The 26758-nt window shown below is 37.8% G+C and overlaps 1 protein-coding gene across 1 annotated transcript in view; it reads right to left on the minus strand.

Annotated features, from left to right (window-relative positions):
• EXOSC7 (exosome component 7) overlaps positions 1–26758 on the minus strand; it is a 37725-nt gene that overhangs the window by 6827 nt on the left and 4140 nt on the right. Inside the window, exons 2-5 of the mRNA XM_074195870.1 lie at positions 17493–17594; positions 16581–16675; positions 10329–10494; positions 5671–5741 (exon numbers count right to left, since the gene is read on the minus strand). Of these exons, the coding sequence (XP_074051971.1) occupies positions 5671–5741; positions 10329–10494; positions 16581–16675; positions 17493–17594 (434 nt within the window). The remainder of the gene's footprint in view (positions 1–5670; positions 5742–10328; positions 10495–16580; positions 16676–17492; positions 17595–26758) is intronic.

Below are 26758 nucleotides of genomic sequence, written 5' to 3' on the forward strand. Positions count from 1 at the left end.
ATCCACTGCACCACCTAGTTGCCCCTTGGATGATTACCTCTTGTTCCCTTCATAATAGCACCATACCCTCTGGCAGTGAGTGGTCCCAGCCAAACCCTAGTTACATGCAGTTACCTAACAAATTAAGGGTACCTTCCCTTTGATCCTGGGCATGTGTTTCCTTGGGCAAGTCATTTCTCTTTGAGCCTCAGTTCCCTCATGATAATATCAAAAGTTCTACATCCATAATGCTAGGCTGAGTTTGGTGGATTTGTAAATCATCCTTGAAGAGATATCTAGCAGGCAATTCAGCTATATGGCACTGAAATTCAGGTGGAGGGACTGGGATAAGAGACACAGCTTGTGGAGGTAGAAAAATACAGAGAATGATCACTGAACCCAGGGCCTCACTAAGGTAGAATCAGGAAGTAGGATTTTTAACTGACATTTGAAGAAAGTTAAAAGGCAGAGATGAGGAGGAAAAGAATTTCACCAGAATGATGAGGTTAGAAATCAGACTGCAGAGTTAAAAAGAGTGAAAAGCAATGGAGTGGAGATAGCCACAAAAGGGAGAAAAATAGCTATCATCTAGTGAGCACAGAGGGATCAAATTGAGGAGATTTTTGAGGATGGGGAGACACAAGCAACTTTATAGGTAGCAGAAAAGCAGCAAGGAGACAAGGAGAGATTAAAGATAAGTGACAGCAGAGATGACGGAGTCTGCTGGAGAAAAAGGGATGCAATGGGATCATTGCTTGTAGAAGAATTTGCTGTACTTAGAGGGGCTACTTCATCATGTGAGATATGTGAAGATCATGGCAGAAGGCATCTGGGTGGTGAGATGAAGAGAAAGGGAAAAAAGGAGCTGTCAGCAAGTGGCCTCCATCTTTTCAGAAAAAAAAAAACCCAAAATCTTTTCAGCAAGTAAAATTCTCAGCTGAGATGTTGGGGAGGGGAGTGATGGGAGGTTTGAGAAGGGATGAGATGGTTTGGCAGAGCTGCTGTGAAGAGTGGGATATTGAGTTTATTAATTAGGGAAGTGTCCAAGGCTTGGCCTGCAGGAGTGAAGTTCCACTTGAGATGATGCCACATAAATTGGGAGTGGATGCAGTGGGCAGTTTTATGACAGCTCTACCGCTCTTCTTGGAATACACCTGGAGTACACTCTTCTGAGGGCTACTTTTTGAGGAGGACACTGGTACATGGGTCAGCACTGTTGAGCGTGACCAAAGGAGGCTCTGAGATCCTAAGATAGGGTAAAGGAACTGACTGGAGTTAATTATCCTGGAAAAGAGAAGACTCAGAGGGATGGGACAGCAGCTGCATTCAAATACTGAAAGGGTTGTTGTAATTTATGTAATAATGATATGGTAAAGAAAACATGGTAAACAACTTTAGGAAAAACTTAAAGACTCTCATCATTGCAATGACCAACCCCGGTTCCAAAGATCACTGTGCACATATATTATAAGGATCTCCCCCCACCCCCAGCCCAATTAGGAATGGGCAGCAGGAAGGAGAAGGTAATTAGTTAGCAATAGCACTGTTGAAAAATAAAGAGGGCATCAAAATATTTCTAGATGCATAGAAATGGAGGAAAACCAGAATGAAATACAAACAATGTAATAAGGATTTGTAATCAATCATCTTTTCTGTTCTGTTGTGTATATGGAAATTGGAATATTATTTGGTCTTTGTTAAATTCAGGAGGAAAGTACTAATGCTGAAAGGTCTCTTATGTAGAAGAGGGATGAATGTGGTTCTGTGAAGCTCTAAGCAAGAGGTCAGAGACCAGAGAGCTGCTTGGAGACCGGTGTCCGGGGCACAGTCTGATAGGGATTGCCAGTGGACGCTCCTTGGACTTCACAGATGATGAGATTCATCCCATCTCTGAAATTCTCTCATCCTAAGGCTAAGGAGAAAGGTCACATGGTCAGAGGGGGAAAAGCAGAGCCAAGCACCACCGAAGTTCAGAGAAGAGAAAGGATTTGGGAGGAAGAGTCCCCATGATGTGCTAGACACTGTGTTGAGAGCTGGGGACACAAGAAGGCAAGAGGTGGTCTTGAGGAGCACCGACCGCAGGATAAATTTGAGATACGTGGAACACACCAGAATGAAGGCTTCTTGTAGATGGTGGGATTTTAGCTGAGACCTAGAGAGCCCCAGGAGGGAGTATATTCCAAGAACGGGGCAGCCAGAGAGGCATGGGGACAGCAAGGAGGCCCAGAGGTAGAGTGCCAGGCCTGAAGTCAGGACCTGGGTTCAAATCCAATCTCAGACACTCACTAGTTCTGTGACCCTGGGCAAGCACTGTTTGCTTCAGTTGATCTGGAAAAGGAAATAGCAAACTCCAGGAGCTTTGCCAAGAATTCCCTATCAGGATCACAAAGTTGAGCATGCCCGAAATGTCTGAGCTACGAGGAAGCCAGAGTCAATAGGTACAAGAGTGGGGTGGGGGTCAAATAGAGCCCTAGGTATTTGATCCTAGAGGTGACAGACAGCTACTGGACAGTGTGTTTGTGTGTGTGTGTGGGGGGGGGGGGGGGGGATGTTGGGAGAGGAGTGTCAGACCTAAGCTTTAGGAAAAGCATTGAGTGTCTTTCAGATGTTGCAGACAGGTCAAGGCAGAGAAGGACTGAGAAAATGCCATTTAATTTAGCAAGAAACTTCCACTATAGATTTTTGAGAAAGAGGTATCAAGTAACAGTTTGGTCCATTAAATAAATTATAAGGATTTGAGGAGTGACTAGTGAAGTAGAGGACGCTTTTTAGGAAGGAAAGAGTCCTGACTGTATCAGGAGGCAGTGTAATTTGACAGGGAAATCGTGATGAGAGATTTCACAGGCCAAAGAATCTCAACTTTTAACAAAGCCACCCAGAACTATCTCTTCATTAAAATCAAGAGGATTTCTGGCTGATTCATTCCTTCATCTGAGCAATCACATTTTGCCATCCTGACCAAGATTATTTAGCCATCATCTACCCCCAGAGTCAAACAATCTGTTCTGTTGCATAGCCTCTCTTCTTGCTCCAAAGGCCAAGATACATCACTAAAGGGAAGGGGTTGTTTAGAAAGAAGGGGAATATGAGGCAGGCATTTTTTTGAGGCTAATTCAGCAACATATGGACATTTCCTCTCCTCTCCCAAAAGAACTGCTGCAGAGGCTGCTGCTGAATCTGGTCTGTCGACAATACCCCAAAAAGAGCTCAGAGCTCTGAACTAACATTCTTCTCCATTCTGTTTCCCACTCCCATCTTTGTTTCTCAGGAGGAAGGGGGTGGCCGTGGGTCACAGCAGAAATGAGCCTGAATGTTTAAAAAAGGAAATTCAAGGGGCAGCTGGGTGGCATAGTGGATAGAGCACTGGTCCTGGAGTCAGGAGGACCTAAGTTCAAATTTGGCCTCAGACACTTAATAACTACCTAGCTGTGTGACTGGGGCAAGTCACTTAACCCCACTGCCTTGCAAAAAAAAGTAAAGAACAAAAAAGAAAAGTGAATTCAAGGTGCTAAACCATGATGCTCACTTTCTGGAAAGTTTTCTCATTTACTAACTGATTCCAATTGGGTGATACATCTAACAGTTATTCACAAAATGTATTCTGATTTGCTTTTTTGTTGGTTTTGTTTGTTTGTTTTTTGGGGGGAGGTTGCAAGGCAATGGGCTTAAGTGACTTGCCCAAGGTCACACAGTCAGGTAAGTATTAAGTGTGTGAGGCCAAATTTGTACTCAGGTCCTCCTGACTCCAGGAGTGGTGCTCTATCTACTGTGACACTTAACTGACCTTGATTTGCTTTTTTCGAAGGAAAAAAGGGTTGGCCATAAAGCACTAAGGTGGCCCAGCAGGAAGGTGAGGAAAATCAAAGGAAAAGGCTCTACAATCAAGTAACTGTCATGTTTCTCAACTTGGAAAAGGTGAGAAATCTCCGCCCTACTTTGGGTGTCTGGTTTCTAGAAACTCACTCAGCCTAATTTGGGGACAAGAAGTCAGTTATTTACTAGATTTGACTACAATTGATTTTTCTTATGTAAAACCAGCACTATTCTACCTGCCTCTGGCTTATAAAATTCACTTTATTTTTTAAACAGGGATGCCCTGTGTGCCTTGGTAGACTGTCTTACTCTTTATGCCACTGTCATTTGCAGTAATTTCATAAATAAATCTTCTGTGTTTTCATATATGTTGCACAATAATCTCAAAGCCCTTAAAATTGCAAGCTGATGCATCCACAGGAATGATTTCGAAAACTTCACTTGCTCAATATCAAACTGATCACAAAGATAACAAAGAAACTATGGACAAACTGTTGTTTCTTTGTTTTTGAAACATTCCACTAAGCCAGCTGTTTCCTCTTAGCTAAATGACTGCAAGGAGTAAGGAGATGACTATCAAGTTGAGCAAAAAGGTCTAAGAAGAAAGAAATTGCAAAGGACCAAACTCTGGCTCCACGTTATTAAAAATTCCTCAATAATCAAGGCTACTCCAGAGTAAAACAAGGCTGCCTCGAGAGGTCTATCAAAGGTCTTCAAGAGGAACAGTAGAGATGGAACCAAAAATGCCCATCTGCCAGGCTGGTGGGGTTGGGCATTCGTTTTGGAGACCACCAGACCTCTGAAGTCCCTTACACCTCTCTGAAATGAATAGAATTGGGGAAATTCTAATTATTCAGTTAAAAGAAGAAATGATACAAAATTGATACCAATGTCTGAGTACTGTAGCAGGAAGGGGCCAAAGACACCCCCAGTGTCCAGCTGTTAAGAATCTATATTCTGTATCAACCATCTAACATCCCACTTTCTGTGGGTTACTACATGGCTACCAGATATTAGTCTTTCACAGACTATTTACAATATCCCAAGAACTCTCCTCACTGCTGGGGAAATAAGACAGAAAAATGAACACAGGCCCCATTCTAAAAGAGCTTCCATCCTTCTATGAGATGTACACAAATAAGTCCATACCAGATAATGTAAGTTAGAGACTCAGGAATGGTTCAGACAAAGAAATAGGTGAACTCACTTTAAGGCAATCTAAGGATTCTGGGAGATTGAGAGGAGGAGGAGGGAATGCTTTCTGGGGATGCTTTCTTGGCAAAGGCACAGAGATTAGAGATAGGACAGGAAGTTTGATAATAGTTAATAAGTCAACTCGACTGGAACATAAAATGAGTATAAGTAAATACAAGCTAAAGATGGAAAGGCAGCTTTAAATAACAGACACAAGATTTCATCCTTTATCTTAAAATAGGACAATGATGATTTTTAAACACAGATGTGACATGTTACATCTGTATCTTATAGAAAGATGATTCTGGCAGTTACCTGGAGGATGAAGTGTGAGACGACCACTAGTACAGGTAGAAAGGTAGGGAAGGAACATGCAAGGGAAGAGATTGGAAAGCAGGAGACTGATGATGAGGCTAGGGATAAGGGGTGATTAGAAAGTGAGAGGCAATATGAGTAGAAAGTTAGGAACTCTCAAAATAAGTCATAAAATTTGAAATGGTGATGAGAGAATGGAGAAAAAACAGACCAGGAGGATCCTGAGCTTGTGATCTGGGTGAATAGAAGGACAGAGTTATGCTCAATAGAGAGAAGACAAATTTTCCCAAGAGCCCAAATGCTTTACATTTTTCACAACCCATTTGGGGAGCACTTCAGATCTATTTTCATAAGTCTTATAAGTCTTACCTCGTATTGAAGAGAGCAGCTTTTACAGCAATGGAGATGGCATCAAATAAATTTCCACCACATTCCAATAACTGAGGGAGAGAAAGAGGAAAAAAGAGTACTTGATATAGTTTAGCATTCCTCAGACCATGCAAAAGGTGGAACCAATAAACTTTTGAAATGGAATAAACAAAATAAAAACTAGATTTTGTTCCTACCCTTGTCTTTAATTTCATTGAAGTTAGTGGGAAGTCAGCAAGCTCTACTGGAACTACTTATGAGATGAAGAAAAAGAGGTCTCATATTCATCTAGAGGCATTTCTTAAGCACTTCCTAATACTCCAGCACTGTGCCAGGTAGGAGGGATCCAAAATGAACACGTCCTCGCTGCCCTCAAGGCACTCTCCTGAGAGAGGCATCTGTATGAGTATGAGGATGCAACACAGATAAGAAAGTCTATTTGGAAGAAGGTCCAGAATGGAGGGGGAGAGGGGGCTCAGAGCCTAGCTCTGAACAGAACAAGAGGGAGGCAGAGAGGAAGAGCGACAGGAACCCATGGGGAACAGCCTGTGCCAAGGAACAGAAATGGGGTGGAATGCCCTGGAAGAGAAACAGCAAAGGCCTGGGTGGTTGTGCTGAAGAGGTGAGGAAGGTGACTAAAGTAAAACATCGGAAATATAGGTTGAAGGCAGAGTGGGAAGGGCTTGAAAAACCAAATGGAGGAATTGGCATGGATGCCAATGGAATTTTCTGAGCAGGGGAGTGGCCAGTGAGACCTGTGCTTTAGGACTATTGCTGGAGACTAGATGGAGGATGGAGTGGAACAGGGTTTCACTGACAAGACATGGTAACTGCCTGAAAGTGAGAGGCCTACTGAGTGGGAGAAGTAGACTCTGAAGTTGCAAATTTAGATGAATAGATGAACATCTGTCAAAAGAAACAGATGTTCAAAGAACAAGTTGGGAAGGGGGAAAGATAATGCATACTGTTAGGACAAGTTGTGCTTGAGAGGCTTATTGGCTAACAATTAAAAATACCCACTGAACACTGGATGATATAAGGGTGGAGATCAGAAGAAAGAATGGGAAAGTCAGAGAATTCTGATTAACTCATGTAAAAACTGTCAAATTAATCTTTTTCAAAGACTATGATGAAAACCACTCAATTTCTAACCCCTGAAATGGCTTTCATACTGCAATCAATCTGTAACTAAAATAAAGTGCCTACTATGCCAGCGCTCTCTGTGCTGAGAGCTGAGGATTCAAAGAGGTGAAAGATAGTCCCTGTCCCCTGAGGGCTTACAATCTAATGGGGGAGACAAATAAATAAATAAATCTGTATAAACAAGCTCTCTAGACAAGGAAATCACTAAGAGAGGCAAGGCACTGGAATTAAAGGGGTCAAGAAAGACTCCCTTTATGAGACAGGGCTTAGCTGGGACTCAAAGGAAGCCATGAGGCAGAGAGGAGAAGGAGCACATCCCAGGTTCAGGAGACTGAGAAGTGGCAGTCAGAGACGCAGGAGAGAGCAGGGTCCTGAAAACCTAGAAACAAGAGAGGATCAAGGAGGAGAGTGTCACCACCAATGTTAAAGGCTGCAGAGAGGACAAGGAGCATGAAGCCAGGAGAAGGAATCTGCTGGATCTGGCAACCCAGAGATCGGTGGTGCCTTCAGAAGAGAGTAATTTCTGAAACCAGAGGAGAGGCTTTAAGAAGAGGGAAGCGGAGGTACCTCCTGAAAATGAGCTTTTCAAATAGTTTAGTCACAAAAGACCTAGGACATCAGAGAGTGGTAGTGATACAAGAATCAAGGGAGAAGTTTTTTCAGGATGGGGAGAAATGGGCCTCTTTGGGGTCACAGAAAAGGAGCCAGTAAAAAACGATTGAAATTAAGTGAAAGAGTCTGGATGCAACAGTGATACCAGCATAGAGATGGCTTGAGCAAGTAGAGGGGGGCTACATCTTGCTAAGACCACCTCATCATCAGAAGGCATCTGAGGGATAGGAAATGAGGATAAGAGGAAAAGAGGGAGTTTATGGTGAATGGCTTCAATTTTTCCTGTAAAATATAAGGCAAGGATCTAGCTGGTAAGGGTCGGGGTGGGGTTAGGAAAGGAGAGCAGTGAGAGATTGGAGAAGGAGTGATGAGGCTTGGAAGAGTCGCTGTGGGGAGTGGTAGACTAAGATGATTAAGTAAAATTGCCTGGCAGCAGTGGGAGTGTGGGCTACATATTTCTTTGACTCCCTCTGAACTTCATTCTGCAAAAATGATATATACACTCCATATATGTCATGAGACCATTAGGAAGAAACTGCTCTACAAAACCTACTAGACAAGGGTGTTTGGGTAAATGCAATCAGCTTTCCACCAAAAATGTACATGTGACCCATTTTTAATTTAATCTGCATTATTGACATTGTTTCTTATCACTTTAAGTCCAGATAAACAACAAAACAATAAATCAAGCCCTGATTTGTAGAATTTGAAGATTTCTGAGTTGTAAACGTAACACTGTGGACAGGAAATGAACTATTATACTGGGTGAAGCCCCAATGTAAATTGTGAAAAGTTCAAAGCATCTGGGCTGTTAATAAACCGATCTTGAGTGTAGAATAGCCTTGTATATGAATATTTTTATAAAAATTTTCCTTTGTAAATGCTACAACCTAAAAAAATTGAGCAAAGAACTAAAAACAAAACAAGCAAAGACCTTACCACAGTGTTTGAGTTGATTGCATCTGAAATGAACACCATTTATTCAATCTTCTAAGACCATTAAAATGGAAAATTCATAAAGCTAAATCTACTTATGGCTTAATACACAAATTACCATCAATGCTTAAGGGAAGCATTTATTTTCATGAAGAGAAAAGACCATAACAAGCCCATTCTTGTTTTGAAAATAGAAATTACATTTATGACAAGTAAAAATTTACTTTGCTCTTAACATGTTTATAATATATGAAAAGTAGTGTGGTGAAGAGGACAGACAACAGGATTTGGATTCAGGAAGACATGGCTCAAAGTCCTGCCCATAATATACCACTGGATAAGTCACCTCTCTTAGTGTTCCAACCAATTCTCTGAAGCTCTAAGTGGCAGAGAAGGTGCTAATCTACAATAGGATGGGAAGGCCCTCCAGGAGTTCCTGACATTTATGAAGTCACAGGCCCAGTCCCAAAAGAAAGTACAAGTCAACAATATAATTAATCACTCGTGAAGGTTTAGAATAAAATTTGGGGACAACAGCATTTCAAACCCTCAAGCTTCTCAGGTCACACCACGTAGAGCCCAGAATGCTAAGTAATGAGCCAGGTCCCCTATGCAGAGCTGGGACTAAGACTGAGGCCTTGATTCACAAGGCAAGCTACTTTCCACTGCCTTTCCCTTTAAAAAAACAAATTCAAAAGTTCTTTGAAGGTAAACTATGCAAAGACAAATGAAAGTGAAGGAGCTCTTACCAAGGACAGACTTCTGCCAATTGCTAACTAAGTGATCAGACTGTTACCAAAGATTCCTGCCTTAGTAGATGGCTATTTACGAAGCAGGAATAAAAGGCTATCATTATACAAAGTCCTCGAAGACAATGACATAATACTTATCAGTGTCAAAGCCCTTTTGTCTATAAGAATAGTCACATCAATCTAAAATAAAACAAGAGAATGAAGGTCTCTATCATTAGGATTTTTCTTTTCAGACAAATAGAGTAGTGTATTCAAACACAGTAAAGGAAAAATTAGGGCAAAACTACACACACAAAGATGAAAAATGACAACTGACAGTTGGCTGTGGAGCTCCACTCCTACTTCTCTTCTAACTTCACTGGATAGAGCCTTATGCTAATAGTCCAGGTGTTGCTTTACTTTAAATCAGATTTCTTCTCCTGTTGGCACTGGCTCCCTAGAACCTGAATTTAATTTGTAATCATTGCCGGCTACAATTATTATTTTAATTAGGCTTCACTCAATTGTCTGGTGAAACAGCATATAAACAGACTAATATGTTACTCTTGGCACGGAGAGATAAATATGTACACTACGTTTATCTAACATTAGAAAAATCCAAAGGGGGATTTTAAATTTCATTTTCTCCTATTCCTTTAACCATTAGATTATTTAATAATATTCTGTATCAGTCAAACTGCAACAATATTAAAATCCAGTCATTTTTCCCTTATTTTGACATATAAAAATTAATTTGTTTCACTAGAAAAAACCCCAAACCCCATAACCCCATTGTTATATAATTATTTCTTTCTCATAAGTTTACATTTATTAATACAAAATCACCTTTATCTCACTAAACCTTTGATCTCAGACCTTTTGAGTTCAGTTTCAGAGAGGAGACAAAATAAATTCAATTCAATAAACATTTACTAAGATATCTGAGTGTACAAGAGTGTGAGATACAAAGCTTAGATGAGGCATGCTGTCATGAAGCCGATTACCTCTCCCAGAGAAGTAATTTCCATACAGTTACAAAGCACTTAATCCACATTATTTCATTTGATCCTCAAACAAGCCCTGTGAGAGAGGTGTTATCAGCCAGACATGTTCTCTAATCCTGGCCATCCCAATTTCAAAGCCCAGAAGCACAAGTGACTAGGAAAGAAGACCCAAGGAACATAGCAGAGCAGGCTGCCTCCAGATCGTTATTACATATGATGGTCTGCAACTCACCAACACATCCACATAGAGGATCCAGCAATGCTCCCCTGGACTGATGCAGAGCGATGTGAGGTCCACACTGCCATTGTTGTCGAATATCCGGTACAGTGTATTGGCAATCTCGGTGCCAAGGTCATCACCTCCTCGACCTTCAAATTCAGGAGTGGCATTGGCCGAGCTGTACCAGGGGACAAAAAAAGGGTAAATCTTTTCAAACTTGAGAACCAGGCTTAGTTCTAGAGGTAACTTAACCTAGTTGCTAAGAGGTCTCATTTGAATATACTCCAATAAGAAAAAGAATGCTTCTTCTGATTTCCTAATTTCAAAATATACAGGAAAGAATCCAATTAAGGGCCCCATTTTCTTCCTCAGATTCTCAGGGGTTCCTAATGACTTACACAGAACTCAAAGGAAGAAATAAGATAATCTACAGAGAGTGGAACCTGAGCTGGCAATTAGTTGTTTCTCTGGCAACCCTAGGAAATAGTGTCCAACTATTATAACTAACAATTACCTTATATGTCCCTCCCCTTACCCATATCCCTTCTGAGATGCACACACTTGTTTACAACTAATTGAAATGTCAGTTTTTTTTAAAAGATAAAATTCCTTTATCTGCCCCCATTTTACATGGGTAGGTACAAGAAGAGTCTTTCAAAATAGGTTGAAATATTTCATAACTTAGCTATTCTAAGTATATATCCCAAACCATTATCGACCACTGGAGTCAGAATTTAAAACTCTTGAGAGAAATATAGAGCAACCAAGCTATTCCATTTACTGCCTTCTGCCTTACTCAGTAATCAAGATTTGTAAAGAAACTCATTTATAACTAAATAACCATTAGGAATGAATGTTATCTTGCTTTGTCATAAAAAAAAAACCTTTGTAATTTAAACACTAATCAAGTCATTATGCAATGTCCTTAAGTTTCTCTACACACACACACACACACACACACACACACACACACACACACACATTCAATTTTACATGAATATACTGTGTAAAAAGAACACTCTGGTTTTAAAGTCAAATTAACAAATGGTTTATTATATGCTTACTACCTGTCTAGCCACATTCACAATAGCTAAATTGGGGGAAAGGAGGGAAAAGGAAAGGGGTTTTCAAGGTTTGGATGGTAATGCATTATCTCTTTTAGGACAGTAGAAAATTATCAAGTCCTTTCTCAAAATTATCTAAATCAGCATGTCATCAAAGAATTATTGAAATTCTGAATTCATCATACTAGAAGTCTGACCACACCTAGTTAATCTGCTTCCAAAAATAAATGGACAACATTCTCCAGGAGAGGAAAAACATAATGACTTAAGTTTTTTAAATAACTACCTAAAAAATACAAAAAGGCAACCCTTTCCATTTAGAATATATACTTTATTGTATCTTAATATTTCTCTCCAAGATGTCTAGAGTGAATGTGGGAGGATGTGAAGAAGGAAGGAAGAAAGGTTGAGTTGGTAGTTTTTAACACTCTGCAAAATCTATGGCACAGGTAGAGAGAAGAACCCTGTAATAAATATTCTGTTGGTCAAGTTCAAAGAGGATAAGCAGCATAGCTGTGAAACAAAATTCTTACACTTTAAAAAAAAAAACTCTACACAGTCTCATACATATTCCTCTTTTCCTATTCTGCTTCTAGAACTATACATATTTGTCAGTGTTTGTTAAGATGAGAAAAGAAAAGAGAGAACACTGGTAACTTTGGAGAAGGCAATTTCCTGAACACAGATAAATCAACAGAAGATAACATGAAGAAGGAGAAACCTGGTACATAGTAGGCACTATATAAATGCTCACTGAATAAATTATTCACCTGAGTGATTGAACCAAACCTTCTTTATTACTGGTAAATTTTCCAGCCAACTTTAGCTAGCTTGGAACATAAATTTCACTGAAAATGCAAATATTCATCCCACTACTAGGCATCTATCCAAAGGATATTAAAGACAGAAAAGTTCCATCTACACCGATGTATTTGCACTAACTGGGCAAAATTAGATGCCCATTGATTTGGGCATGACTAAACTAACAGTAGTATATGAATGCAATGGAATAATACTGATAAGTAAAAAACAATAAATATGGAGAATCTACTGTATGTGAAAAATGAAGTAAGCAAAATCAGGAAAATGCATCCAATTACTACAACATAAAACCAAAAAGACAAAAACAACATAAAATGAAGGACTGTACAACTATAATGACCACGTGTGACTCCCAAGAAATGGGACACTTAATCTCTCTTCCTTCTTTGAAGATGGGCGGACTATGGGTGAGGGACACTGTATATGAGGTCTGCCATGAGTGATGTGTTGGCTGTTTCTGTTGTTCCGTTTCCCCTTTTCCCATTACTTATTAAAACGAATAATTCTCTGGGGGAGGGTCATTATGACATAAATAAACATTTTTAAAATGAAATTAATTATAGTCTAGATTATAAAAAATATAAAAGCAACATTCCCTAATTCCAAAAATTATACTGTAGCTTTCTGTACTGAAACAAGCTTTGCTTTAAAACTTTTACGCCTCAGTGATCACAGAGCCCCATGTTCTACTACTGAATCCCACTGATTGATAACTTAAGCATCCTACAACATAAGGACAGAGGTTGAGAATCGGAAGGGACCTGGGAGGAGACCTGGCCTAGTACTTTCACTTGACAGAAGAGGAGGCTCCAAAAGGTGAAGGGATCTTCACAAGGTCACACAGCTACCAAGTAAGGAGGCTTTTGAACCCAGATTTCCTGATTCAAAATCCAGAACATTGAATCACTACATCATGCTGCCTTCTCAATGACAAGCCAGTAAACTTACTTGTCCAAAGCCTCAGCAAAAACTTGTGAAAATTAGAAAATTATGTTTTTGAATGCCATGAAGCACACATCATATAAAAACTTATTATCCTCAAAACGGAGGGTTTTTGTTTCAATTGCCTCAAAGGGTTCCCACCTGCAGAAATGTTGAAATGGAAATAAGAGATATTAATAATGTAGGAAAATGTAGCTTTACTTTACCTATCCATACTTTCCTGATTTTGCTACTCAACTTTCTCTACGCACATTTAACAAATTCCCATTTAAAAAATGTTCATTATTTAGCAATCTATAATCATCCCCTTGTGCCTTCTTGGAAAGTTGCTATATAAATTTAATAATCAAAAATAATAGCTTGTTTTGTGAGATCTACTGGCAGAAAAGAAGCTTTAATAGAAAATCAGATTAGAAACCACTGCTTAAAAACTGCTTTCTAAACTAATAAAACAGCTTCTGCCATCTTCATCCTATTGGTAAAATCATATGCCCATATTTAGGCAACCATCCATGACAAAAACATACACCAAATAAATAAATGCATAAAGATGTAGGGATATATGTACAAAATGTACTTATTTGTACATATGCATTTATACATCCATGAAAATGATATACTAAATAAAATACTAGTGAAAAGGGAATAGTAAGGTCAGCAGGAGTAGACTGGAACAACTCTATACCGATTCAAACAACTCTAATATACGGATTCTAAATTAATGCCTATCTCAGCTTAAAAAAAGATAATAGTCTCACAATAAATACACAGAACTAGCCTATGGACTAACTATGTCTTTCAAGTCAGACAATACCATACGAAGTGATTTGCTCTGGTAGCAGACTATTTACCAAAGGGTGAGAATCAGTTTTGTGAGGTAGATTCCTGTGGATGTGATAGAATAATAGTAAAATAATAATGAAAAAGAATAGTTGTAAAATGGAAAAATAAAAGTATAATGCAATGAAATTATGATAAACAATTTTGGAAGAAAGGGGGAATGCATCTATAAAAATCTGACCAAGAATGACATGAACAGAACTAGAAATACAAGTTACACAATCATAATGACAATAACGTAGGGGAAAATACCTGAAAACTTTTAGAACTCTGATTAATACAAAGCCATATCTCTGGAAATATAATAGGGGAAAGTGAAGAATTTATTCCAGGAAGCTTTATTCCTCCTGATGTAATATATTATTAGCCCCCTAAGCTCAAGACTAAAAAATGTTTTTTTAAGGTTCCAAAACACCAGATCTATAATTTCACCAGAACTCTGATTAAGGAAATTCATCATTCACTAAGCAGTTCCTTCAGTGTCTTGCAGAGGACTAAATGATGAAAGATGACTTTTAATAGCTAAATGGTCAATATTCCTGCTGGAACAGAATCTGGTGGATACTGAATACTAGTGCAAAGGGTTAGAGAATGTGGATGTGGTTAATTTACTGATCAGGTCTTATAGCCCTCCTCTGTCTTGGCATTTCTCCATGTGAAGAACAAGGCTGGATCTGTTTGTCCTCTACATAAAGAACAGGAGGATTTTAGGATAAAAAAATACATCAAATCATCTTTTTACTCCCAAGTCAGGAGGAAAATTAAAGGGGTGAACAAAATAGCAGCTCTTTGCCTCAGGCTAAATGTGCTTAACATTTAGAGTTGGCAAGGGCAATAGAGGAATAAGTTTGGCAGTAAAGCAATTAATTTTCCATCTTTTGCAAATTCTGTACCACTGGGAATTTAATCATTTGATCTTTAAATTTGCTGACAAGCAGCTAAACGTAAGAGAAAAATCATATTATCCTTACTATATCCATGTACTGCCCAACAGTTGCAATTTAAATTCAGAGATATTCTTCCTGAGTTTGAGTGTGGTTATAACCTTAAGTCATATGCAGACCAACAAGCTGTTAGAACTATCTAGCAAGTAAAGAATTGTATTTGTTCAATATAATTAATGACTCTGAAAAATCTGCCATGACAATTAGATAATCTCTCATCAATGTCTTTCAGAAATACTGATGGCAAAGAACAAATTTTAATTTAAATGATTCAGTTTCCTCTTCATCTCTCAGGATGACATGTATGACAGTATTTTCTACTTATATATGAATACATTTTTGAAAATTTTTGCACACTGATGCATTGTTTGAATTAGTCCAGTCATTCTGGAAAGGAATTTGGAACAATGTTCCAAAGTTATGAAACTGTATAGACCCTTAGACTTAAACTATACCAAGACTAGGCCTTTATTCCAAGGAGGCCAGAGAACAAGAAAAGAATTCATATGTTCAAAAATATTTATAGCACCTCTTTTCTTAAGAAATAATAACTGGAAATCAAAAGGGAGCCCACCTATCAGGGAATGGCTAAACACACTGTAAAATGTGGATGTGATGGAACAATAGTAAAATAATAATGAAAAGGAATAGGAGTATAATGGAATAATAATAGAATAATGCAACAAAATTGTGTCATAAGAAATTATGATAAATGATTCCAGAGGAAAGTGAGAATGCCTCTATAATCTGATTCAGAGTAATGTGAATAGAACTAGAAATACAAGTTATACAATCACAATGACAATAGCACTGTAGGAAAAAAAACCTTTGAAAACCTTTCGAACTCTGATTAATGCAATGATAAGATCCTGTCCACTCATCTACCAGAGAGGTGGAGAACTCAAAATCAATAGATAATAACAACAATGATAATATTTCTGTAGCCAGGCACTGTGCTAATAAATGTTATTTCAATTATTCAATGAGATAAGGACAACGTAGCAATCCATTTGGCAGGAATGTATATGTTTCTTTAAGAGTTATAGCCCCCCCCCCCAAACAGTTCTACTGGGATGGGGTGAGGAGACAGTAAGAAAGAGAGAAAATCCAACTTGTCCAAAGAAGTACCCAGAAAAACTAGTTCTTGTACTGAGAAGCAAAGATTCAGAGCAAGTAGCAAAAGGACCTTAGAGATCAACTAGTCCAACCCCTTCATTTTACAGATAACCTCCAGAAGTTACATGAATTTTTCAGGGCTAGTACATATGGGGGGGGGGGGGAGGATCTGAATTCAAATCCTCCTGAGTCCAAGGCCAGTACCCTATCCATTACGTTATGCTGCCTACAGTATTTTAAGCTTTACACATAATGCCTTTTATATACAGCTTACAACAGCCCAATGAAGTAAAAAGGACACATATTATGATTCCCATTTTACAGTGAGGAAACAGACCCAGAATGGTAAAGTGATGTGACCAATCAAGGTCATTTAGCTAGTTTAATGGAGGAGTTAGGCCTGGAATCCAGGCCACTTGAGTTGTAGCCATACATTATTACCAGAGTACAAAATTACAGTTTGTTACAGTGAAGAAAAACAAATGATCACTTTCTGTATCTGTCTTTTTAGAGGGGTGTGTTTAAACTGTACTAACCAGTCCACAAAGAATTCCAAGTAGCCTTCATTTGGTCTTTCCAACTTTGGAGTTCCCATTTCTGCTTTGACCCCCACCAGGATATCAGTATGCCCCTGTAAAAATACATTTGAATTGCAGATTACCTGAATTTGAAAGAGTCAACAGGGCAAGCAGCATATTTATTTATTTATTTATTCATTCATTCATTCATTCATTCATTTATGCAGCAGACATTATCTGTAAAGAAATGCACTAACAATGGAGGACAAGCAAAATTCAGATAAAATACAGTCCCCGCCCTCATAGAATTTACAAAGTCTAATAGGTACATGATACAAACAAGTAACAATAGTTTCCAATTTTACATTATCAAAGTGTTAAGTGAGGCTAAGGAGAAAGTCAGATCAGGGAAGGAGATAGTAAGAGCTATACATTAAAGAATAGGTAGAATCAACAGGTCGTCGAAAAAGATCAAAAGAACAAAGGCAGGCAAGTGCAGTGTGTTGAGGGGCTGGAGCATAGAGCATGAGGAAAATAAAATTACAGTTAGCATTGATAGAGTGATTTAGGGTTTGCAAACCATTCTGCACACAGTATTTCACCTAATCCCCATCTTACAGATGATGATACTGAGACTGAAAGAGGTTGAACTGTGCTGGGTAAGTCTAAAATAGATAATAACAGCCCCAATCTCACTGGCTTATTGTATCAAATGTCGGTAAGATGTTTTGCAAAGTTTAAAATAAATGTGAGTTAACATTTTTAGTAGATATCTGAAGAGGTGTTTACTAAGCCTAGACAGATCTTAAAATTTCTGGCCATGAGTTAATTCAAGAGACCTGATGGTGGGCCTCAAGAAATATGTCCTGATGACTAGGAAAGGCATTGACTCCCACGTCCCACCTTATCATGACAACATGAATCACTCACCAGCTTGATTCTCGCAGACCCACTGGTGTTGGACACAACATCAGTTTCCACTTCGGCACAGCGGTAATCTTCACAGCCTCGACCATCAACACGGAGATCTTCCTAAGTGTTATACACATTATCAAATGATATAAATCAGCTTTGCTCCAATATTGGACCAAATAAAATAAATCGAGCATGCACAGGTAGATATCTAAAGATGGCTAAATGAAATTTGGGAGTATAATTTTGAAGTAGGGGCTGGATCAACTAGCATCTCATAATTTCCAAACATTTTTACCTGTTTTCTCAGGTAATATCTGAAGTTGAGTAAGCTAAATATAGAGTTCTTTTTTCTTTCCTTGGGGAAGTCAAATTAACAAGAATTTTATTACACAAGGCTAATGAAAGCAATTTATCAAAAAGGTCAACAAAAAAGCCAACTAAATCACTTCTTTCATTAGTTTCATCCACTCCTCTTCAAGAAAGGAAAATCACTAAGTTGTACTATTTTAGAGGGGGTGTAGCTAAACCATGGAGCTTTAGAGTCAATGACTCTCTTAAGCCTGCTTGGCTTTACTATATTCCTTAGTCCTAGGAAGTCGAATTGCCATACTGCTTGCTCACCTCACAGGAGAGGCTGAGTCAAAGGATATACAGAGTTCAAACCAAAATTATCCCAGTGTAAGGTACAGTGTCTTATCTGAATCTTATCTGGAGCTGTGATTTCTTTTTTTTGTTTGTTTTTTTTGCAAGTCAAACAAGGTTAAGTGGCTTGCCCAAGGCCACACAGCTAGGTAATTCTTAAGTGTCTGAAACCGGATTTGAACCCAAGTACTCCTGACTCCAGGGCTGGTGCTTTATCCACTGCGCCACCTAGCAGCCCCCTGGAGCTGTGATTTCAATGATATGCTTGTTCCTTGTACTACTACAGATCTCAGTCATATCTTCTTTTAAAAAATGTTTTCATTGATACATTGTTCTTTTTAAGCCACCATCTCTAAATATTTCCCCTCCCATAAAAAGCAATTTTTTTACATAGATTAGTAAGAGGAGGGGGAAAAACAGTCTAGCAAAATTAACCAATATATCAATCAAATTTGACAGTATATTCATAACTCCACTTTTGTAGAGATGAGACCCACCCACCCCTATAAAATCTTGATTTTTTTTCTATAAATCCTCCAGAGCCTTCTTTGACTATTTCCTGGATATCAGTGTAACAAAACTTCTGATATTACAGGAAGTATGACTCATTCCTCATGATCTAAGTTGTCCAACAATGGTCAATCTCAAAATGTAGTGATTTCCCCTTGTCATCTAAAGGGACTTAAGTAGAAGCTTGAAAAATCTCCTTTTGAAGGACAGTATATTGAACAAAAGGATGATCTTTTAGATAACCCCCTAGGCCTCTTTCAACTCTTAATAACTTCAGATAGGTTGCAGGATGTAAAATAAATTTACACCAATCACCAGCATTGCCGAGAAAAGAAAGACAAATTCCACTTAAAATAAATACAGAATGTATAAAACATTTGAGAGTTTACCTGCCAAGATACAAATATGAACGATACACATACAAGATACTCTATAGAAACAGGGAAAGAATTAATTTTAGAAATATTAATTCCTCACAGTAAGCTGGCATGACATAAAACACATTAAATTAATGTTCTTATCTAAAGCAATAGCTAACATTTACAGAGTGCTCTGAGGTTTGTAAAGCATTAAAAATTTTTCATTTTATCATCATAAGACCTCTGACATACAGGTAAGTGGGAGACAGGAATTATTATTAGTTACATTTTACAAATGAAAAAACTGAAGCAGAGGAAGGTTCAGTGACTTCCTGAGATTACACAGGGAAGTGTCTAAGGCCAGATCTGAACTGAGCCTTCCTGACTTCAGGAAAACTCAGTACTTATCTACTATGCCACTTTTTCAGAGCCATACTAATAAAATTACCACAATATTTTATTGTTCATTCACATCTGACTTTTTGTGACCTCATTTGGGATTTTCTTGGCAAAGATACTGGAGTGATTTAGGGTCACTTCCTTTTCCAGTTCATTTTACAGCTGAGGAAACTAAGGCAAATAGGGTTAAATGACTTGCCCAGGGTCACACAGCTAATAAATGTCTGAGACTGGATTTGAAAGCAGGAAGAGGAGTCTTCCTGACTTCGTCCTTCACTGAGTCACCTACTTGCCCCCCCACCCACCCAAGGATTTAAAAAAAAATTAAAACTAAAGGAAACTTTGCAAAATCAGAAAAAAAGAAAAATAAAATTGTTTAGGAGGGACAAAATGTCCAGAATCTTAAGGAAATCTGAAGAAATGTACCAAATTTTAAACTAAACTACAAAAACAATAATCCTTAAAATAATTTTGGTACTGTTAAAGAAATGAGAGGTCTATCAATGGAAATAGAAAAGCCAGCGATCACAGTGGTTCAGAGTTGAATAAACTTCAAGGACCTCAATTAGTGAGAATTCACTATTTGACAATGCCGGGAAAAGTTAAAGGCAATCTGGCACAAAATCGATATAGATCCAATAGTCACAGTATATACCAAAACAAGCTCCAAATGGATATGAAATCTAGATATAAAAGTTACTTTTTAAACAAATTAAGAGGAACAAGGTAAAAATGTTATCTTTCAGCTGTGAATAGTAGAACTCATAAACAAACAAAGGAACATAGAAATAAACAAGTTTAATGACTCAAAATTTTTGCACAAATAAATCCAAAAAGTTTGATTCTTTGTTAACAAATTAACTTTGCAGCAAATTTTTCAGATAAAGGTATCATTCATTTCCAAGAAATATAAGGAGCTCATTCAGATATAGAATATTCCCTAATTGATAAATGGTTGTAGGATATGAAGTAGTGAAAGAAATTCAAGATATCAAAAGCCATATGAAAAAAAATTCCAAGCCATTAATAGAGAAACGCAAATTAAAACAACTCTTAACCTTTCATTTTATATCCACCAGAATGACAAAGCTGACTAAAAAGGATATTATAACTGATCTGAGTGCAAAGATCAGTTCTTATACCTCCGCAATAGCTGGTGTCTCTGCCTCAAATCTCTCCTTACTTCCAGTTCATCCTAAACTCAGCTGTCAAATAAATAGAGATTTGACTGTCACTCACCTAAACTACAGTGGCTCCCATGAGCTCCAGGATCAAACAGAAAGTTCTCTGTGGCATTCAAAGCCTTTCCTAACTTCTCTAGTCTTCTTCCACCTCACCCCAAAACTCCACACCCTTCAATCCAGAGTCACTGGGCTCTTTTCTATTCCTTGGACAAGACCCATCTCTAGACTCTAGGCAGTTTCACAGGCAAGTCTCTCAGGTCTTCTCATCTCTGCCTCCTGGCTTCTTTAATGCTGACCCTTTCCCTCTTTTCACTATTTCCAATTTCTTCTGCCTATAATCTTGTTTTGGTTTGTTGCCTCCCTCATTTGAGTGGAAGCTCCTTGAGAAAGGGGGCTATTTTTTGCCTTTCTTTGTATTCCCAAGGCCTAGTACTTAGTAGGTGCTTATTAAAGGCTTAGGGACTGATTCTAGAGGACTGATGATGAAGAATTCGAACCCTATTTCCGGAAGTGGGCAAAGTGGGAATCTGTCTTGCTTGACTATGTGTATATACTACAACTAAAAGATTGTATTTCTTTTATTCCCCCAAGTGGGAGGACAAAAAAAACTTGATAAATAAAAAAAAATTTTAGTGGGGAAAAAAGGTTCTATGATGGGAGTAATCATATATAATATCAAACAGCATATATATCTAGCTACCCAAATAAGTTACATAAGGGGATCAATTCTAGGTTCTGGGAATTTAAATGTCCTGAAGCCTCCAAATATTTTGAAAAAAATTTGTTGGATTAAAGCAACTTAATAAAACACATGACTGCCCTCTGACATCCATATTAAGGCACATTACATGATTTAGGATATTAACTTTGAAGTGCAGATTAAGATCTTATTTTTTAACAGAAGTGCCCTATTTTAGAATCATTCTGTTCTGATTATACACAAATAAATGTGGCTATGTTTTGTAAATTCAATATTAACTTAGGATATTAACTTTGAAGTACAGATAAGGAACAAGATCTGAATTTTTAAAAGTGCCCTAATTTTAGAAGCATACCGTGTTCTGTAATATATACAAGTAAATGAGGCTGTGCTTTGTAAATTCAATATTGGTTAAAAGAATGACAGTAAGCTAAGCACTCACTGAACCCTTATAATTCTGAGGATAAATCTTGTTTCTAGATAACTTTGCTTTGACTGAAGTTAAGCAATTCTAACAATGAACTTTCTTTCAAAAAACATATATAAACCCATAGAATTAGAAGGTCCTGGAAAATGAAAACTGGCCAAACCAGTTTTTATCTGAACTTCTGTGACTCTTGCCATGGACTACAAAACATATTCCCACAAAAATATAACTTACAAGGCAATATAGGTGATACAGGTTGTCTTCCAAGTTGAATATCACAGACTGGACAATGAACAGTTTTCATCCACTTCAACATTTTTCCTATCTATTTACCAAACTCTTTTGAGTGACAATATGACTTACTTGGGAGGCTCTACTATGTTCCAGAGATAGATGAAACCAGTTCAATATCTTCTTTAAATAGGAATATCTGGAAGACCTTAACCACCTTCAGAGACTGAATCTCTCTTAGAGCTCAATTTTCTTGCTAACCCTCTACAGTGCTATTTAGACAACCTTCCTGATTTATTACTCATATGGTATTAATTAACATGGTATTAAAAACCACCCCTGTCATTATCTCTTTTGAGTTACCTTGAATGGTTTTGACATGCCTGGAAGACACCTTATTGGAAGGCAAGGGTGGTTCTTCACTTGTATCATGGATCTCTTTGGAGGTTTGGTGACATGTGTAGATCCCTTTTAAAAATATTTTAGAATATATAATGATACAGCCATTCCCCAGTTGACAAATTGTCAAAGGATATGCAAAGGCAATTTACAGCTGAGGAAATCAAAACTATCCATAGTCATATGAAAAACTGCTCTAAATCATTACTGATTAGAAAAATGCAAATTAAAACATCTCTGATAACACCTCACACCTCTCAGATTGGCCAATATGACCAGAAAAGACAATGATCAATGTTGGAAAGGATGTAGGAAATCTGGGACACTAAATGTTGTGAATTGTTGGGGGAGTTGTGAACTCATCCAACCTTTGATCCAGAAATACCACTACTGGGTCTATGCCCTGAAGAAATCATGAAAAAGGGTAAAAACATCACTTGTACAAAAACATTCATAGCAGTCCTGTTTGTGGTGGCAAAGAACTGGAAATCGAGGGAATGCTCATCAATTGGGGAATGGCAAAACAAGATGTGGTATAAGTATGTTATGGAACACTATTGTTCTATTAGAAACCAGGAGGGATGGGATTTCAGAGAAGCCTGGAAAGATTTGTATGAACTGATGCTGAGTGAGATGAGCAGAATCAGAAGAACATTGTACACCATAACAGCAACATGGGGGGTGATGATCAACCTTAAGGGACTTGCTCATTCCATCAGTGAAATAATCAGGGACAATTTTTAGGGTATCTAGATACCCTAAAAGGATCTTAGGGTATTTAGATAACCCTAAATTGGAGAATACCATCTGTATCCAGAGAAGAATTATGAAGTTTAAACAAAGACCAAAGACTATTACCTTCAATTTAAAAAAAGTTGTCTTATGTAATATATAATTTTGCTATCTCTAATATTTTATTTTTTCCTCAAGGATATGACTTTTCTTTCAACACTTTCAATTTTGATCAATGTATAGCACAGAAACAATGTAAAGACTATCAGACTGCCTTCTGTTGGGGGAAAGAAGGGAGGATGGGGAAAAATGTGTAAAATTCAAAACCACCAAAAAATGATAGGTAGAAACTACTATTGTATATAATTGGAAAAAAATAAAATGTTTATATAATAAAAATAATAATATATGATACATAGGGTTATAAAGGAAAGCAATTATATTGAAACAGTTACCCAAATATCTATGTATTTTTAAATTATATGGACCCAAGATTAAGAACCTTTGATTTGAGGCAATATTTTGGTCTACTGAGTCAAATACTTTTTTTTACAAAAACTAGCTAACAAACAGTAAGCACATTGGGATAATTTATTCTCTATACCTTTTATCCCATCCAGTGACTTAAAAATCAAATGTTATTGAATACTGTTTGTGAAAAGTTGCCTGTTATCTTTGCTTTTCCTTCTTAGATGTTCTCTTGATTGTATAGATTATTCTTATAATTTTGTAGAGATGGCAAAATAGACATCTAGGTTAGTAGTTATTCCTATTAGTTTAATGCTAATTAAATCATTTGGTAACCTCACCTCTTTCAGAGAACTTGAACTGATTCCTCAATGCCCCCTAAATTGTGTCACCTCCAGTAAGTATCTCCTCCTCTCATATGTACTTGGTCTAGCTTGGTGAACTTGCCCATCTATTTTTTCTTTAGCACAATTTTGGTAGCACATTGAGAAGTGTAATGCTACTTTCTAAGTGACTGATTTCACTGACTAATAAAGAAAATTGATTACAAACATTTTTACAGAATTTTTCTATTTTTACCTGTTTATTGTTCTTCCAATTTTATCCTTAAAAGCCCCCTCAGGATGACATATTTTGAAGGACATAAGTAATAACTTGGCAATTTTTTAAGAGGAAAAAGGAATGATTCAAGGAGGAAAAAACCCTCCCTTTCAGTGAAGTGGAGAAAATGAAAAATATGGTTGCACTACAGAAAAAAGGAAAAATTATAGCTGGAAATCAAGGGGAGCCTTCCCATCACGTGGGACACCCCTGAGGTAGAAAGCTACTACAACCCAACATGAGATGCATGAATGACACAAGAAATGAAACTTTCCCTGAGATCAATGAACACAGAATTATTGGACAAGAGAAAATGCAAAACTGGAATGATTTGGATCATTTGGGAAAGTTGATTTAAATAAGTAGGAAGTCTAATGCTGGAGAGGCATCACCACCATCATCTTCATACCATTATCATAGCCCTTTGAGTTTTACAAAGCATTTCATATATTCTATCTCATTTGATCTTAACAACAAATTTGGAAGAGATATATATATATATATATATATATCTATATATCTATATCTATATATCTATATATCTATATATCTATATATCTATATATCTATATATCTATATCTCTATATCTATATATCTATATCTATATCTATATCTATATATATATATATATATATATATATATATATATATAGGTTGTTTAGTCATTTTTCAGTCATGTCCTACTCTATAACCCCCATTTGGGGTTTTCCTGGCAAAGGTACAGGAGGAGCTTGCTATTGCTTCCTTCTCCAGCTCATTTTACAGATGAGGAAACGGAGGCAAACAGAATTAAGTTACATGCTCAGGGTCACGCAGCTAGGAAGTATCTGAGGCTGGATTTGAACTCAGGAAGAAAAGTCTTCCTGACTTCAGGCCCTGCTCAGTAAGCTTATATTGAAGCCACCTTACTGCCTGATGTTATATAGTTGTTCTAATTAGACTAACCAGTTATTTCTGTATAGAGATCCTATTTAATATAGGGAGACAATTATCTTTTGAAAGAGTTTGATGATGTTATCTGGATTTTTTAAGCCTCTTTGGCAAAGGAATGAATGAAAAAGCACTGATTCAGTGGTTGGCCTGTGCTGCTAAGTCGGGGATACAAAGAGAACAGGAGTCCAGATGCTAAAGGAGAGACAGCAGTCAGAGGAGGTGTCAGTGGAGCATCCGAAGACAAGAACTGAAGGCTCCTGAGACTTTAGTAACAGGGCAGAGTGGGACGTCCTTTCTGTTGGCCAAGCTATCCTCATTTCTGTTGGTGAATCACTTGAAAGGGTTAGGCCCTCTGGGGTGAGAATTTTCTTTTCTGGATCTATAGCTAATGAAGAAAGAGCTTGCAGCCTCTACACAAGCATTAACTGGGTAGCACTTCCACAAGGGTCACTCTTCTGGCCAATGGCTTTTGAGTTTGGGCTGGAAGCAGGGCAGGAAGCTTAGGAGACTCTGCTATTTATGTTGTTCTTGGCCCTGTTTGTCATGGATGACAGTTACTAGTATTGAGGTTGGTGGATCCCTCTGCTCCCCTGAATAATAGCTTCAGGAATCAGGCTAGAAAAAGGACCTCTATGATGCTGAGTGAGATGAGCAGAACCAGAAAAACACTGTACACCAGAACAACAACATGGGGGGTGATGGTCAACCTTAATGGACTTGCTTATTTCATAAGTGCAACAATCAGGGACAATTTTGGGGTATCAGTGATGGAGAATACCATCTGTATCCAGAGAGAGAGAATTGTAGAGTTTGAACAAAGACCAAAGACTAATACCTTTGATTTAAAAAAACTTATTATATAATCTTGCTATCTGATATTCTATTTTTTTTAAGGATAAGATTTCTCTCTCAACACATTCAATTTATATTAATGTACAGCATGGAAACAATGTAAAGACTAACAAGACTGCCTTCTGTGGGGGTGGGGTAGGGAAGATTTGGGGGAAAATTGTAAAATTCAAAAATAAATAAATTAAAAAGAAAAAGCAAAGGACCTCTGATCTGGGGAATGCTTTTGGGTGAAAGGTCTGGGCTATGTCCATGAAGGACTGAGCAAGGTGATGGTGGCCAGCCACATGTCACCCTTCCCAAGATGCCTCGCTGTGGGCTCTGAATGCTGGGAACAGTTAATATTGACAGGGACCCTGGGTCTGGGATCTAAAACCTGAGGCACCTGAAAAGCCTCCTGATCCAACTTTCTCATTTTAGAGGAGCGTGAACTCCTGGGACCCATGGAGGTTAAAGGTCTTGCCCAAGGTCACATAAGCAGCAAATAAGAGAAGTAGGATTATGAACCAGGTCCCTTGGACTCTAGAATTAGCGGATCACTGTCCTTTTCTTCCTTTATCAACGACATACAGACACAACATCATAGCAGGACACTGAATCATGTAAAGTCATCTAAGAAAAGTTCTCACTCTGTTCTTACCCAATAATCTCACTGCTGGGGTATGCCCCCCCCAATAGATAAAAGACAGAGGCTAAGAATATATCAAAATAGTCATAATAGCAAAAAAACAAAAAATGGAAACTGCTTTATCACTAGGGATAAGCTGAAAAAAAGTTCTTTGAATGTAATGAAATTCTGACATAAAAAATGACCAAAAAAAAGGAAAAATTCAAAGAAATACAGGAA

This window comes from Macrotis lagotis, chromosome 7 (genome assembly GCF_037893015.1).
Source record: "Macrotis lagotis isolate mMagLag1 chromosome 7, bilby.v1.9.chrom.fasta, whole genome shotgun sequence".
Classification (NCBI taxonomy): Eukaryota; Metazoa; Chordata; class Mammalia; order Peramelemorphia; family Peramelidae; genus Macrotis; species Macrotis lagotis.